Source organism: Cucumis melo, chromosome 11 (assembly GCF_025177605.1).
Source record: "Cucumis melo cultivar AY chromosome 11, USDA_Cmelo_AY_1.0, whole genome shotgun sequence".
Lineage (NCBI taxonomy): Eukaryota > Viridiplantae > Streptophyta > Magnoliopsida > Cucurbitales > Cucurbitaceae > Cucumis > Cucumis melo.
This window is the reverse complement of record NC_066867.1, coordinates 1435192-1449846: the sequence shown is the minus strand read 5'-3', so window position 1 is coordinate 1449846 and position 14655 is coordinate 1435192. Positions and strand designations below refer to the sequence as shown.

General features: G+C 31.5%; 2 protein-coding genes across 3 annotated transcripts; both read left to right on the top strand.

Annotated features, from left to right (window-relative positions):
- Positions 1-2536: 2536 nt before the first annotated feature.
- LOC103497444 (uncharacterized) lies at positions 2537-6247 on the top strand. 2 transcript variants are annotated; one of them, XM_008459638.3, is made up of 2 exons: positions 2537-2866; positions 2978-6247. In XM_008459638.3, the coding sequence occupies exon 2, from the start codon at positions 3067-3069 to the stop codon at positions 5902-5904; it is 2838 nt and encodes a 945-aa protein (XP_008457860.2). In that variant the 5' UTR covers positions 2537-2866; positions 2978-3066; the 3' UTR covers positions 5905-6247. The 2 variants fall into 2 exon arrangements, with proteins under 2 accessions (XP_008457860.2, XP_050935327.1); XM_051079370.1 differs by having other exon boundaries at positions 2554-3513; positions 3931-6247.
- A 1706-nt stretch (positions 6248-7953) lies between these two features.
- LOC103497446 (GDSL esterase/lipase At2g23540) lies at positions 7954-11502 on the top strand. Its single transcript, XM_008459639.3, has 5 exons — positions 7954-8246; positions 8638-8768; positions 8929-9177; positions 9975-10230; positions 11086-11502. Exons 1-5 carry the CDS (start codon positions 7958-7960, stop codon positions 11307-11309), a joined length of 1149 nt encoding a protein of 382 aa, XP_008457861.2. The 5' UTR covers positions 7954-7957; the 3' UTR covers positions 11310-11502.
- Positions 11503-14655: the final 3153 nt, after the last annotated feature.

Here is a 14655-nt window from a genome sequence, read left to right as displayed (position 1 = left end):
CAAAAACTTTTTGTTAAAACTTCTAATTTCCAAACACTATACTATCGAACACTCCATAATTAATACTAAACTTGTTAATGAGAAAGAATTAAATTAGTTTTATCTATTCAATGATAATATTAGTTAAATAATTTGAGAGTATGAATCTTAAAAACATAAAATACCGAAGAAAAAAAAAAGTAGTTTCTTCTGTTACGTTCTTCAATTATTTCTATTAGTTTTCTTATCCTTTTCCTCAATTATTTTTCTATTGATTTCATTTTCCTTTTCCATTTACCTCTGATTTTATTTTAATAGTAGGAGATTTTATCTCAAAACTAATTTGCTACAAGGAGTAGCTCATCTATATACTATGTAGTGTGTGAGTCTCCTTAATTTTTCTAATATGAGACTCTTAATATCTCCAACTATGCTTTACTATTGTTTAATCTTTTGGTAAAAAAAATTTCTCGACTAATCTTGAGAAATTTTTAGGTTGTTTTTCATTTGCTAAAATTGCATTGGTAAGTGAACCTATACTACAAACACAATGAAAAATTATTTTACGGACAATAAAATGAATGATGTTATATGTATATTCAACGAAAGAAAAAAACAAAATAAAGAGAGATTAAGAAGAAAGAAAGAATTATTAAAGAAACAAAAAGGAAGAACAAGAAGAAAAGAGCAAGGGAAAAACTCCAAGCAATACCGACCTCACGTTTGCTAATATTCTTAGTCATGTTTTGTCCACAAATGGACAAATCATGGAACTTTCTCCTCCTCCAACCCTAACAAAAACAAAAACAAAACAATAATTTCAACTTTTCATAAACAATTTCATCTTTCCACAACCATATAATAATAATAATAATAATAATAATATAATCACTCTTTCTAATGTTTGATTTCAAAATGAGTTTAATCCAAACTTTAGTCTGTAACGATGAAGTTCGTATTATATCAAAATTGTAATACAAATTTAAATCTTAATAATATTTAATTTAGGTAGGGATTAAATCAATTTCTTTTTGTCGAATTTTACAAAAGTTTTTTCTTTAAGTCTCAAATGATTTTTTTTTAAAAAAAAGAATTTTACTACTCTCTACCTAATTTAAAGGTTTTCTATCTTTTCAAGAAAATGTATTATTATGTACGATTTCAAAAATTTAATATTCTTTTGAACTACCTTTTATTAAGCTTAGCTGGCTATAAATTTTAAAATCTTTTGTAAAATATAGATCTTTTTTATCTATCATGATGAAAAAATTGTAATTAGCAAATGTTAATTAATGATTTTATGTTTGATACCAATTTTATTGTTAGATTTATGGTTATCAATAATAATTTTTTGGAGTTCATTTGAGTTTTAAAAAGAATATAAAAAAAAGTATTTTTTTAATCTTTTTAAATTTAACTAAAAATTTTCAAAAAAGGTAGAAAATTTTAGTATAAAATACATATATATATATATATATATATATATATTTTTCTAATTAGATTTATTTTACTATTTTTAAAAATATCTTAAAACGAAATCATTATTGAGTCATTATCAAAAACCACAAAATTTCTTTATTCAAGAAAATTCAAATTAGACTTTTTTTTCCCCTTAGTCCTTATACTTTTCTCATTTTGCAATTGAAAAGGGAATTGAAGTGGATTGCTTTAATCATCACTACCTTAAGAATAATCCCAATTATTGTATACTACATTTACTATCCTTTTCAAAAATAATTATAAATAAATAAAATTACATTACTATCATTATCCTTTCTAGTTTGAAATCTTATGTTCCAAATACTACTTTTTAAGTATTTATGAAGATTCAATAAAAATGGTTACTATTTGACACAAAAAAATTCTTCTTCACGTACTAAATTTATATTTTAACCAAAATATTGCGACACTTTTAAGTTTTTGTCGATGCATTGCATTAGTTAATAGAGATCCAACATTTTTAATTTTAGTCTATAGTATCTTCTCATTATTTGTGTCTACAGATTACTAGTTGGTTTGTATGATAAAAGATAGCTCAAAACAAAACACAGTTCATTCAAATCTAATCTAACGTATCAATCAAGAAAGGAAAGTAGAGAGAACCTTAAATCTATAGACCTTATCGTCGAATTGATGAACACTTTAGAATGAAGTTGTGATATGATGCGATTCAAAATTGATGTTTGGATGAAGTGTTTTGAATTCGATTCATAATATCAAACTTATTACGTTTTCACGATCATCAAAATCATTTCCATTCCACTGTCCATATCTGTTACTTCTAAATTTTTTTGAAAAAAAAGAAAAAATAAAAGAAAAATAAACTTGGAATCAACCAATTAGTGGCATTGGTTGGACAGAAAACAGCTTTTTGTCAATCCTCAGCTGATATTTGACTTTTTTTTTTTAATCTGCCAATTTCAGAGATAAATTTCTTTTTGTTTAAAGAGAAAAAGAAAAGTCACAGTGGGGTCCCTAAATCACATAGCCAAAAATCATTCAATGGGTAGTAATAAAGATAAATAATTCAAACTAAAGTTGATCTTTTTCTTTTTGAACAAAATTAAAGAAAAATCATTTTCTTCTGTCTCTTAAGGCACTGTGTTTTTGTTAACTATGGTTGCTTGAGAGAACACTTGAAGAAATACAGCTCCAATGAGGCTTTTTGTTTTTTTTATGAAATGTTAATGCTCTCTGTTCATCTATTTAATGAAGAGTGGCTCTGAATTGAAAATGGTGTAAATGGGTATTTGATTTTGAGGCTCAATTGAGTTATTTCTGTTCGGTTTGCACTTACTTCGAGTGTTACTGCAATTTTTTTGGGATCCGGGTCCTGTGTTTTTAGGGTTTGACTCTCTAAATAATTAATCTTCTTCTTCTTCTTGGGGTGAGGCTACTTTTGTTTTCACAATTTTTTTCCTGGGTATTGTTTTTTTTTTTTTTCAAATTTCCTTTATGGGGATCTTGGATTTGATGTGGGTTTTCATTTTCTCATCAGAAAGAAGCTTGTTTTAATGGCGGAATAAACCCACATTGCTGTGTTTCATCTCAAGCTTTAACTCTTTCTTCATTAACAAATTGGGTTTGATGCATCATTCACTATGGAAGCCTCTATCTCACTGTGCTGCTTTGATTATGGATAAAAAGAGTAGAAAAAAAGATGGGTCGGATTCAGCGATGGATATCAAGAAACACAAACTGATTCTTCGAAAACTTGAAGAACACAAGCTTAGAGAAGCTCTTGAAGAAGCTTCTGAAGATGGGTCTCTCTCCAAATCGCAAGATGTGGACTCTGAACCATTGCCTAACGATGACAACAATGGCCTGGGCCGATCTCGGTCGCTTGCTAGACTTCAAGCTCAGCGGGAGTTCCTCAAGGCCACAGCTATGGCGGCCGATCGTACATATGAATCTGATGATGACATTCCTGATCTTCATGAAGCTTTCTCTAAGTTCCTCACAATGTACCCAAAGTATCAGTCCTCAGAGAAGATTGATCAGCTTCGGTCGAATGAATATTCTCATTTGGTTAAGGTATGTCTTGATTACTGTGGATTTGGCCTGTTTTCTTATGTTCAGAGTCTTCATTATTGGGAGTCTTGTACATTTAGTTTGTCTGAGATTGCTGCAAATTTGAGTAATCAAGCTCTTTATGGTGGTGCTGAGAGAGGGACTGTAGAACATGATATTAAGAGTAGGATTATGGATCATTTGAACATACCTGAGCATGAATATGGCCTTGTTTTTACTGTTAGTAGAGGTTCTGCTTTTAAATTGTTGGCTGAATCATACCCTTTCAATACCAACAAGAAATTATTGACTATGTTTGATTATGAGAGTCAATCTGTGAATTGGATGGCTCAATGTGCAAGGGATAAGGGTGCTAAGGCATATAGTGCTTGGTTTAAATGGCCAACTTTGAAACTTTGCTCTACCGATTTGCGGAAACAGATAACGAACAAGAGAAGGAAGAAGAAGGATTCTGTTGGTCTGTTTGTGTTTCCTGTTCAGTCTAGAGTGACGGGTGCTAAGTATTCATACCAATGGATGGCTTTGGCACAACAGAACAATTGGCATGTTTTGCTTGATGCTGGGTCTTTAGGTCCAAAGGACATGGATTCACTTGGTTTATCGCTTTTTCGACCAGATTTTATCATAACGTCGTTTTATAGGGTTTTCGGGTACGATCCTACTGGTTTTGGATGTCTTCTGATAAAGAAATCAGTGATGGGAAGTTTACAAACTCGGTCTGGATGTACTGGCTCCGGAATGGTGAAGATAACTCCTGAGTATCCCATGTACCTGAGTGACTCGATGGATGATCTTGATGGGGTGGGCCAATTTGAAGACGACCAAGTTGCTGGGGTTGTGGATAAAACATCCGAAACTCGTCAGGGATCACAACTGCCCGCTTTCTCTGGTGCCTTCACGTCTGCTCAGGTGAGGGATATTTATGAAACAGAGATGGATCACGATAACAGCTCTGACAGAGATGGAACAAGCACCATACTTGAGGAAAGTGAGACTATTTCTCTTGGGGAGGTGATGAAGAGCCCAGTATTCAGTGAAGACGAATCATCAGATTGTTCAATTTGGATTGACTTGGGACAAAGTCCCTTAGGATCTGATAATGGAGGTCAATTGTACAAACAGAAAATTGCTTCTCCCCTGCCTCAGCATTGGTTAAAAGGAAGGAAGAACAAACTACTCTCACCTAAGCCAACTTCTAAGATCCACAGTGAACCAACATACGACAATGAAAAAGAATTTAACTTCAGGCCTTGTGATGAACAACCTGTGCTATCTTTTGATGCTGCTGTTCAGTCAGTCTGCCAGGAACTGGACTGCATCGAGGAGGTTCCCGGAGATTTATTTGCAGAAACAAGTACTATGCCGGCTAATACCAAAATCAACTCCAATAACAGAGTTGATACAGAGATCCATGAAGTAACAGAAGTGAGTAAACCACTTTCCAATGGTTCCTCGAAAAGTTATACGATGAACAATGGATTTCATCTCGACATTTCTACCTCCGATTTTCGTTATCGTGGACTAGAAAATGGTACAACATCAGAAATATGTCCGGAGGTGAAGGAGAGTGCCATTAGAAGGGAAACAGAAGGTGAATTCAGGTTGTTAGGGAGAAGGGAAGGAAGCAAACATGTTGGTGGAAGGTTTTTCGGTTTGGAAGAGAGTAATATGCAAAGCCGAGGAAGACGAGTTTCTTTTAGAATGGAAGAGAATGGTAAGGAGCACTTAAGCCATAACATTGATCCTGGAGAAGTATCGGTGACGAGCTTGGATGATGACGATTACACCAGCAATGGGGAGTATGATGATGAGGAAGAGTGGAACAGGAGGGAGCCTGAGATTATATGTCGACATCTCGATCACATAAATATGTTAGGTCTGAACAAGACAACACTTCGACTTCGATTTTTGATAAATTGGCTTGTGACGTCGTTGCTTCAACTAAAGTTTCCCGGTTCTGAAGGAAGCAACAAAGTGAACCTAGTCCAAATTTATGGACCAAAAATAAAATATGAAAGGGGAGCAGCAGTAGCTTTCAATGTGAGAAACAGAAACAGGGGACTAATCAATCCAGAATTTGTTCAGAAGCTAGCTGAAAGAGACGGCATATCCCTTGGTATTGGATTCCTCAGCCACATTCGGGTTTTGGACAGCTCGAAACGGCAATATGGTGTTTTAAATCTTGAAGAGTCATCCCTGTGCAGGGAAACCAAAAATGGCAGACGTGGGAAGCACGGATTTGCACGGCTTGAGGTCGTAACAGCTTCACTGGGATTCTTAACGAACTTCGAAGATGTTTACAAACTGTGGGGATTTGTAGCCAAGTTCTTAAATCCTTCCTTTATCAGAGAGGGAACACTTGCTCCTGTTGAAGAAGGTTCTGAAACAACTTGAAGCTGCAATTGCTATTGATGATTTGTTCATAGAGTTAAAGGAATCGATCATTTTTTTTTTAATTACTTGTTATATTGTTTGGAGAAGATAGAAATTATTTGAATTTCCATCTGCTAGGATTCTAGGATGCCTCTTGAATGCAAGCAGAAAGCTGTCAATTTATGTTTATAATTGGGTTAGATTTAGATTCTGTCTCCTTTTGAGACTATTGTAGAGAGAGAGGGAGCTTTGGGAATTTGTCATCTTGAAGAGGTTATGTAAACTTTTGGCTATTATTCCACATTTACACATTGGCCATATTTGTTAATTTGAATGAAGCCTTTTCTTGCTTGCTTCAATTTTTCACTTTAATAATGTTCATCATGGCACAATCTAAACAATTATTGGTTTCTATAGATGAGTGTGGGCAATAATTAGTGTAATCACTACTTCCATTTAGAACAAGGGGGAGTTTTTATGGTTGGACTTAACTACTTTTGCAGGTATTCATCATTTCAATTATGTTGGTTGCTATTAATTAGCTATGTTTGAATGTTTTCTTTCTTTTTATCAACCTCATTTTGTGGTAAGGTTTAGGTATTTCATGATTGGAATTGGATATTTATGTGACATGATTTTGAATGTTTTGTTAATTAGTTGAACTATATATATATATATATATATATATATATATATAAAATTTATTTATTGGTTTTTTCGTTGAAATATACTTTCATATATCCATATCGAATAATATAATTTCATCTTTTAATTTCTTGATCGATAATACATGTTTTATGCTAGTTGAATTATGCTTATGTTGACATGTCTATAGTTTCAACATCGTAAACCCTAAACCCTTTGTAAGTCCTTTTTGCAAAAGAAAAGTTGACCTATGTACTTAACCATTCACATTCGATGAAAAATATGACTAGGTTTCTTAACGAATGACACATAACGGTCAAAATGGAGTTGAAGAAAAGTTCTTCGAACGCTTTTCCAACTTTCTCCAAAAGATTTTACCATCGATAAAAGGTCAAAATTCCTACATCTTTGGGTAGCTTGGATTTGTAATTTGTAGTGCAACTTGTTTGTTTTTTTGTCTTGGTTACATTTGCTATAAATAAAGGAAAAGAGAAGGGTGTGATGGTATGGTAGGTTAGCAAATAAAAATGGCATCCAATTAATTACTTAGGAAAGTTATGTCAAATGAACAGCTGAACCAACCTTCCTCTTACTTGAACTTGTTGCCAACTTCTTCATTTGCATATAAAATAAATAATATTGGCTTTTTAACTTTTATAATATCTTTATTAATATATCCAATAGAATCTCTCCACCTAAGTATAAGTTTTATGGTCTAAAATCAATAACCAACAACAAAAAATAATGATAGAATCACTCTAAACCAATGGGAACATATCATTCAAATATTTGTTCAAAATCAATTAATAATAATCATAGAAAGAGAAAAGCAGTTTTTGGTCATTATTTCAAGTTTTGTTTATGCTCTTTTTTTAATTGACCCTATTAATTTCCTCTCATTTTTACGATCGAATTCTTATTCAAAATTTAAAAATATAACAACTTTTTAAGAAACTATTTCTTTTGTTTTAAATTTTGACTTTGTTTGTAGATAATTGATAAAAAGTAGATAAGAAATGAAAAAGATTAAAAGTATAAGTAACGTTTATTGGATTAGTTTTCAAAAACAAAAAAGAAAATTCAAATGATAACAAAATAACGATCTAAATTATCTTTCAAATCTTGGTTTTTCATGTTACCTATGCTCTTGATATCTTCTCTGAGTCACTCATTAGTGCCAATATGTAAAAGAAAAATAAAATAAAACAAATTGTTTATGTCCACCAGCAATAAATAACACCAAGTGAGAGGTTTGGTTTGTCCTCATTGATTGGGAAATAATTCTGATAAACAACCCTATCAAAGTTAAAAACTTTACACCAAAAAGAAAAGTCAAACCCAATATATGACTTTGATTCAAACAATTAACTTGAATAATTTAACTCTTTTTATATATATATATATATACAAATAAATCCTCGTGATCTTTATGGTAGAGATCATGATGAGAGGTTGTAAAATGGGTTTGTTGATTGTTGGTTTGATTTTGATGGAATGTTTGTTGAGTAATAATGGAGTTGATGGGGCTAATAACAACAAGAAGAAGGCTGTGGGAGCTTCATTTATCTTTGGTGATTCATTGGTTGATGCTGGAAACAATAACTATTTGCCCACTTTGTCTAAAGCTAATCTTCGTCCTAATGGTATGGATTATAAGCCTTCTGGAGGCAAACCTACTGGCCGATTCACCAACGGCCGAACCATTGGCGACATCGTCGGTATGTCCCTCTCCCTTACGAAATTTCTGTCTATTTCTAGTTAGATTAGAACTACTTCTCAAATATCGATGATTAAGTCTCTGTTGGGTAACTATTTGAGATTCGGTTTTTAGTCTTTATATGTTTTCTTTAGTATAAAAAAAAAACGAGAGATTCGAAATACATGTCTTGTGGTCCTATACGTTAATTGTTCTATGCTCTCGTTTTATCCAAATTAATAAAAGTAGATTTTATAGGAATATGAATAAAAAGGAATCAAAAAGTATTTATTCATTAGTAATAGTCATCGGTACGCCGTTCAAGTTTATAGATAAAGATAAATTTAACGTTGTATATTGTTTAACAATTATTATTAGAATAATTAGTATTGATATGAGTTGGTTGGTTGTAGGTGAGGAGTTGGGAATACCAAACCATGCAGTGCCATTTCTAGACCCAAATGCCACCGGAAAATCAATATTGTACGGCGTTAACTATGCTTCTGGTGGCGGAGGAATTCTCAATGCTACCGGAAGAATCTTCGTATGGATATTTCTCTAATCCTTTTTCATATTCCTATAACACAATTTCTTTGACATTTTTTGTTTTCACAATCTAGATATATTTGAATATTTACTAAATCGATCCTAGTCGATTAGTACGATAACTTGTGTAAATCGATCTTAATTTTGTTAATGGGTAGGTAAACAGGTTGGGAATGGATGTTCAAGTTGATTTCTTCAATGTAACAAGAAAACAGTTCGATAAAATGATGGGTGCAGAAAAGGCAAAAGAATATATTGGCAAAAGATCCATATTTTCCATAACAATTGGAGCCAATGACTTCTTGAATAATTATCTTCTTCCGGTGCTTTCCGTTGGTGCTAGAATCTCACAAACCCCCGATGCTTTCGTTGATGATATGATCTCTCATCTTAAAAACCACCTCACTGTGAGTTACTCATCTTATTTTTATTTCGTTTCGTAACTATTTGATTTTTTTTTGTTATTGTATTTATATTTTTTTTCTTTTGAATTTTAATTACCATAGCTTTTATGTATTACTCATCAATTTTCATAAATATTTTCTTTTGTTGAGTTTACAAAACATCGGTGTTTAAAAGTAGATAATGAAACAATTAATAAAACATATATAAGATGAGCGTTACGAGCTTAGTTGTCGAAAATCATAAGTCGGGTCTTAGGTTTCATGTGTTTTAGAGAAGATTTGATCAAATAAGAAAACAAAAATACAATTATTATTATTTTTTTTTTTATAAAATTGCTCTTTTTTCTATGTATATGTGAGTGTAAAATTAGAAAAAAGTGTGTTAATGAAAATAGTGTATTTACCAAATAATTGATTTATTTGATCTATTTTAGAAAATTACGTTTGTTTCTTTCCGATGTTTCTTTAAACTTTTCATTTTACCTATAAAGAAAAGGTTCGAATTTTAACTAAGCCAAATTTAAAATAACACAAAATCACATTTCTAAAATTGAGTTGGTTTAAATTTCTAAAAACATTTTAAAAAGTTTAGGCATAATGAAGCAAGAAAATGGTTACCGAATCTAAGTTTAAAGAAAAAATTATAAGTTTACTACTTAAGAAAGGAATAATAAAGCCAAAATGGTTACCAAACATAGTCCATAAACACGAAGGCTCATTCCACTCCTAAATGAAATATTTTTGATTTGTTTTGTTATGTATTGTATTGATGTATGAATTGTTTGGAGTGATGATGGTAGAGACTATATAAAATGGATGCTCGAAAATTCGTAGTGGGAAATGTTGGACCAATAGGATGCATACCATACCAAAAGACCATAAACCAATTGAATGAAGATCAATGTGTTGATTTGGCCAACAAATTAGCCCTTCAATACAATGCCAAATTGAAAGATTTGCTTGCCAATCTTAACAAAGATCTTCCTTCCTCCACTTTTGTCTATGCCAATGTCTATGATCTTGTCATGGACCTCATCGTCAACTATGACAATTATGGTAACTATACTTTTACTATACCACACTCTCTCTCTCTTGATTAATAACATGTCAGTGTATATATATATATATCGTGATTCTATATATTGAAATTTACACGGTTGTATTAGCTAAATATATAATGCCATGACAATGCGTCTAATTACTAAATTATATATTACATACAACCACTGTAAAATTAGTAATCACCATGTATAATTAAGCACGAGAAGCTAAAATAGCTACGCTATTTTCTTTTTTATATCCCGTGAGTGTTCAGGTCAATTTACATGCACATAGACTAATCTCACGAGACAACCCACCTAATCCTACAACATTTTAGTGTTAATAAAACTCGTAGGAAATTAATTCATTTATACCACTAGGTCAAACCATGATTGTTTAAAATAATTAAACTATAAATTTAGGTTTTATTTAGTAAACATTTGGTATTGGTAATTTTGGAATTTAGCTAAAAATTCAATTATTGTACCATTAATAAATATGAAATTAAGCTTAATTTTAATAAATCGATAGCCAAAAAATAGAAAATGAAAAATGTTACCAAAGAGTGTCTTTAAGCATTAATGCATAATTAACCATCATAGGTTTCTGCTAAGATGTGCATAACTCGACTAACATAATATAGTACCTTTTACTATGTCAACCTTAAAACTTGAGGTTCCATTCTCCCAATTCATACATATTTTAATCATATGCAACAAAAAATGTAGGATATAACTCAAGTACTTAGGGATCTATATATGTATACCTTTTCATTATAGTGTGTATATATAAGAAGTCTTGTGTATATATACATATGAAAAATGAAGTTTACAAATTGAAAGAGTGTATATATATATGTATAATTGATAGGATTCAAGACAGCAAGCAGAGCATGTTGTGGAAATGGAGGGCAATTTGCAGGAATAATACCATGTGGACCTCAATCAAGTTTATGCAGTGAGAGATCAAGACATGTCTTTTGGGATCCTTATCATCCAAGTGAAGCTGCCAATCTTATTATTGCCAAGAAATTGCTTGATGGTGATCATAAATTCATTTTCCCTTATAATCTTAGACAGCTTCGTGACCTTTAAGAATAATCTCATATATATATGTTTCAATTCAAGAACAACAAAGGATTAAATTTGACTTTGAGTTTATATATATAGATATATATTCATCATATGTATGGTGTACTATAACATGTTTTTGCATTGCCTTTAAACTTGTTTGACGATTTGCCCCCATGGTAATAATGGGTTGCTTTTCCTTTCATTTTTCTTTTCATATTGCTATCATCTCTTGTTTTCCTTTCGCATCTTTTTTACGATTGAGCTACAACCTATACACATCTTTACAATTTTGTATAATATATATGTGGTGTACTTTAGTCATAGCTCATGTGACTTTATTTTAAGATTCCATAGTGAACACTCATAAGATTTGTACGAGGATTATGTATTCTTCTCATGCTTAATTGATCATTATGTGATAATCTAATATGATTTGATCAACTTAAGTCTCGGTCTGACATGACTGATTTAGGAGTTGTACGTAGCATATTTTCTTAGACCTTAAATTTCCCACTTAAAGTTTAGGGGGACGTTTGGAGCGAAGAGTAACTTATAATAGTCTGAAAACTATAATAGTCTTAGTATTATAATAGTCAGCGTTTGGGTACAAATTATTATCTCAACTTTTGTTGAAGTTGCTTTCTTTTGTGGTGGTTGCTATTGGGAGTTCCGGTTTGGCTTGACCTTCTAGAGGGTGCGAGGAAGAGGAGAAAGTAGAGTGAGAACATGTATTATCATAATACTATATGATTGAAAAATCTCAATTCTAGTATTAGGAGGCCAAACATGAAGTGACAGCTGGTTAAAATAGTTCGCTCCATTCCTCTATAATCTTAGGGCAAACAACCCTAAGAATACTAAAGATATCCTTAGACATTTTGAAACGAATAATTTAGAACAAAGGAAGAGATCTCACACAAACAAACTTTATAAGCTTCACCAAAACTAATAATAACAATTTAAAAGAGGAAGACAGACTATTTGATAACCTAAGACTCTGTACCAAACCCAACATGAACCTCATATAAAACATCAAAACTTGATCTTTTTTTTTCTATTTCTGTATTTACCTTTCTTTAGAAGAGAAGACAGCCATAACCATGACCTTTATGTGCCCCTATTTTTGCAAGTTCTATATGTGTTTCTCATGGAAGCACATGGGTTCAATGGCGTATTCCATCACATGCACACCAGTCACCTTCCTACGGCTGCCGGCAGCCACCCACGGCAACGGTGGCCACGACGGCTGTCCAGTGTGCAAGAGATGGAATATACCACAAACCCATGTAAATAAATCTATAACTAATGAGTATAGATTGGAGAAAGCTCTTCAATTTGATACCCCTTTTATATAGAAGAGAGAAGAGAGAAGAGAGAAGTGAGAGAATGTTGAATATGATAATTTCTTTAGAGGAATAGGTTTGACTTACTGTTTACTTTTTTTTTTTTTTTTCTCTCTTTATGTGAAATCACGTGTTTGAATGAGTACAAATTTGATGAAGCTTTTAATAAGTACTTTAAATATATGAATTTCTTGGTTTTAGTATTCTTCAAAAAATGTGAAACCAATTGAAAGTTTCTAACCATAGTGGAATTATGAGTTGTATTGTTATATTAACGACAACACTAAAGCCATCTGTGAAAGATGAATGTCTTTTTACAAGAATACTTAGTTGATTGTGGAGACTATACTTATCTTTGTATTACTTTTTCGAAAATATTTATGAAATATAGTATAAATCTTTAGGTTATATCGGTGATAGATATCGATAGAATATGAAATTTTGTTACGTTTTTGTAAATTTTTTAGTTCATTTTGTTATATTTTGAAGATATCCCTAATCAAATTTACCATATGATAGATAGATTATTTTTGAAAAAAGTTAATCTCTTTTTTAATATGTGAAACGAAAATGGTAGTTTGAAATATTGGTGTAGGAGAGGCTTCAAGTAGTAGTCTTCACTTATATATTTATTGGTCTTTTGTTTTTTTTGCTTATTGGGTCATTTCACTAATTAACGATGGTTTGTCTTGTATTTAGCTTGATTTTCACGTTTGAATTTTTAGTTAATTTTCAAAAAACTAAAAGTAGTTTTTTATGTATAAAAAACTGATATGTGAAGTGGGAGAGTCTCCAACGTTTGATCTCAATCGAGTTTGATAATATAAGTATTATGTTAGTTAAACTACGTAGGGATAAATTTTAAAGATTAAGAGTAGTGGTAAAATCCATTGCAAAGTTGATAACTTATTTTCAACGATTCAGCAGTTTAAAGTTTTAGATAATATAATATTAATGAATTATCTAAAAAAAAATTAATATAGAGATAGAATCAAATATCGGTAGATTTGGTATTTGGCATGGTTAAAAAGTAAAAAAAAAAAAAAAGAAAGAAAGATTTGGTATTTGGCTATGTTTTGTCTTTTGTAAAGTTGTAATGTGACATTCCATATCGTCCTAGTAATATTCTTTTGGTCGGCCTCTACTTTTTACATATATATACACACGTTTACCTTCATGTTCACTATTGAAAATTATTATAAAGGATAAACATATAGAAATTATTTATAAAATATGGTAAAACTTCAAATTTTATCAGACAACTGCCAATACATTGATAGACATTTATAGACCGATAGATAAATAAGTGGTTTCTAAAATCGTGGTTTTTAGTAAAAATATATTGTTCCAAATATTTGAAGAAGAAGACGTGTTTAATAAGCAAATTATAAGTTTATTTCCCCAAACTCACATGTAACCCTGTTTACATGTAGAACATTGAGTTAATGTATGTTTTTGACTTTGGAAGAATGGAACACATCTCTCTACTATAAACTTAAGGAAGTGAATATAAGTACTACCATCTTTGAAATGTAGTTTTATCGGTAATAAACGATGTGATATCTTCAATAATTCGCTTAATACTTGAGACTCGCCATTTACTCCTTGCTATTTCTGATTGGCCCATTTTCTACTTCATACTCACTCTCCCTCTTGATACTTCATGCACAAACCGATTCTTTCTACTCGTTACTCTATGTACTTCCTTCCACACAAACCTCTTCCTGTTTCACTTATAAGAAGAGAGTCTTGTGCAATATCAAAAAGAGACCCTAAACATTAGACCATATTCCATAAAAACGAAATTGAAATTGAAATAAAAAAGGAAATAATATACATAATCTTACTGATTGAGAGGGACTCCATGAGTGATACGTGTTTGAAAAAAGTGAGGAAGGGAGGAAGAAGCGAGAAGAATTAGGAGAGCAAGTGCAAATTTCGAGAGCAAGTATTGAGCGTCAAGGGTTTGTGCTTCGAAAGAATTGTAATTCACAATAAATTCACCTTGTGATAACACCCATTAA

Coding starts and splice junctions, on each gene's coding strand:
- LOC103497446 (XM_008459639.3), top strand. CDS start 7,958: ATGGTAGAGATCATGATGAGAGGTTGTAAAATGGGTTTGTTGATTGTT. Junction 8,247..8,637: donor AACCATTGGCGACATCGTCG/GTATGTCCCTCT, acceptor GGTTGGTTGTAG/GTGAGGAGTTGGGAATACCA. Junction 8,769..8,928: donor ATGCTACCGGAAGAATCTTC/GTATGGATATTT, acceptor GTTAATGGGTAG/GTAAACAGGTTGGGAATGGA.
- LOC103497444 (XM_008459638.3), top strand. CDS start 3,067: ATGCATCATTCACTATGGAAGCCTCTATCTCACTGTGCTGCTTTGATT.